This window comes from Phytophthora infestans, genomic scaffold (assembly GCF_000142945.1).
Source record: "Phytophthora infestans T30-4 supercont1.320 genomic scaffold, whole genome shotgun sequence".
NCBI classification, from domain to species: Eukaryota; Oomycota; class Peronosporomycetes; order Peronosporales; family Peronosporaceae; genus Phytophthora; species Phytophthora infestans.
The window spans coordinates 51,285-52,947 of NW_003303439.1; the positions used below are offsets into that span (position 1 = coordinate 51,285).

The following is a 1,663-nucleotide window of genomic DNA, read 5'->3' on the forward strand; positions in this document are numbered from 1 at the left end:
GCTATCGGGTCTACTTGCCCAAGGACCACGTGGTGGTCACGACGCAGCAGGTCAAGAACATTGAGACGCTCGGCAAGAAGCAGAACCTTCAGGTGCAGCGGCTGTACCTTCAGGCCGGCGAACCGCTCGAAGGCAGCGAGCCAGCGGACAACGGAGCTCAAGCGCTGGAAACTGGGGCCCCAAACGTGAAGGGCAAGAAGAAGCGCACGTCGACCAAGAAGAAGAAGTCGTGGTCGCGCGAGCGCCACGTGACGCGCTCCGTGGCCAAGAATGCCAGAGTCACGGCGAACGAGACCGCGCAGTCACAGGAGACTACGCGCAACGTCGTGAACAGCGTGGTCGAGTACGACCCGAAGTCGTACCAGGAGGCAATGCGCAGCAAGCACAAGGACAAGTGGCTCGCTGCGATGGCTGACGAGCTGCACGCGCTCGAGGGCAACGGCGTATGGCGCATCGTGCGCAAGCCCGAGGGCTGCCATGTGCTAAATACCAAGTGGGTCTTCAAGACCAAAGTGGACGCGGAGGGCGCCATCGAGCGACTGAAGGCGCGCCTCGTCGCCTGCGGGAACGAACAACAGTTCGGGATCGACTACAGCGTGACACTCTCTGCTGTCATCGAGATGAGCAGCTTGAAGCTGATCTTCGTGCTCGCCAGGAAGTGGCGCGTCCCCGCAAAGCATGGCGACGTGCCAAACGCCTACGTGAAGGCGGTGAAGGAACCTGAGCTCGACATATACCTGCGCATCCCGCGCGGAATGGTGGTCCCGAAGGAGCTGAGGTGCTTGCTTGGCGTGTCCAGCGACAACGAGATGGTACTGGAGTTGAAGAAGACGTTGTACGGGCCTCAAGCAAGCCGGACGCCTCTGGAATCAGCTCCTTCACCAGACGCTAACGGACATCGGCTTCTCGCAGAGCCTTACGGACATGTGCGTTTACTATAGATCCTGCGAAGGCACCCCTGCTGGTGGTTGGCGTATATGTCGACGACCTCCTGGTCACGGGCACGCAGCAGAAGGCCGTCGACGCCTTCTTCAGCGAGCTCAGCATGCTCGCGATCAAGGACTTGGGCCCCGCCAACAAGTTCCTGGGTATTCGCGTGGTATATGACAAGGAGACGGGCTATGATCTGGACCAAGAGCTCGCGATCAAGGAGATGCTGCGCGAGCACGGTATGTCGTCCGTGCACGGCGTGCGCACGCCCATTGGGGCGGAGTCCAACGACGTCGACGAGACCGCGGACGTACTACTGCCTCTCACTGGTGGCGACAACGAGATCACGATCCGCAAGTTTCAATCCCTCGTGGGCAGCCTCATGTGGGTGGCGCAGTGCACGCGCCCCGACATCGCGTACGCAGTCCACAAGGTGTCACGCCGCACACACAGCCCCACGATGTCGGACTGGAAGCTTGGGAAGCGGATCGCGCGATATCTCGCGGGCTCGATGACCTTGCGGTTGAGCATGAAGGGCAATTGCCCGTTGGAGGAGCCGCTGAACGTTGTCGCGTACAGCGATGCGGACTTCGCTGCCGACAAGTCCGACAGGAAGTCCGTCACGGGCGGATTGCTCTCTGTCGACGGGATGCCCGTGTCCTGGGTCTGCCGAAAGCAAACTGGAGTCAGCCTCTCCACCATGGAGGCGGAGTTACGGCAGCGTCGGTGATGA

General features: G+C 61.1%; 1 protein-coding gene across 1 annotated transcript; it reads right to left on the reverse strand.

Annotated features, from left to right (window-relative positions):
• Positions 1 to 1,119: 1,119 nt before the first annotated feature.
• On the reverse strand, positions 1,120 to 1,632 carry PITG_21200 (uncharacterized protein; the record flags this gene model as incomplete). The annotated part of the gene is made up of 3 exons (XM_002894962.1): positions 1,120 to 1,246; positions 1,333 to 1,398; positions 1,508 to 1,632. 3 exons carry the CDS (start codon positions 1,630 to 1,632, stop codon positions 1,120 to 1,122), a joined length of 318 nt encoding a protein of 105 aa, XP_002895008.1.
• Between the last annotated feature and the right edge of the window lie 31 nt (positions 1,633 to 1,663).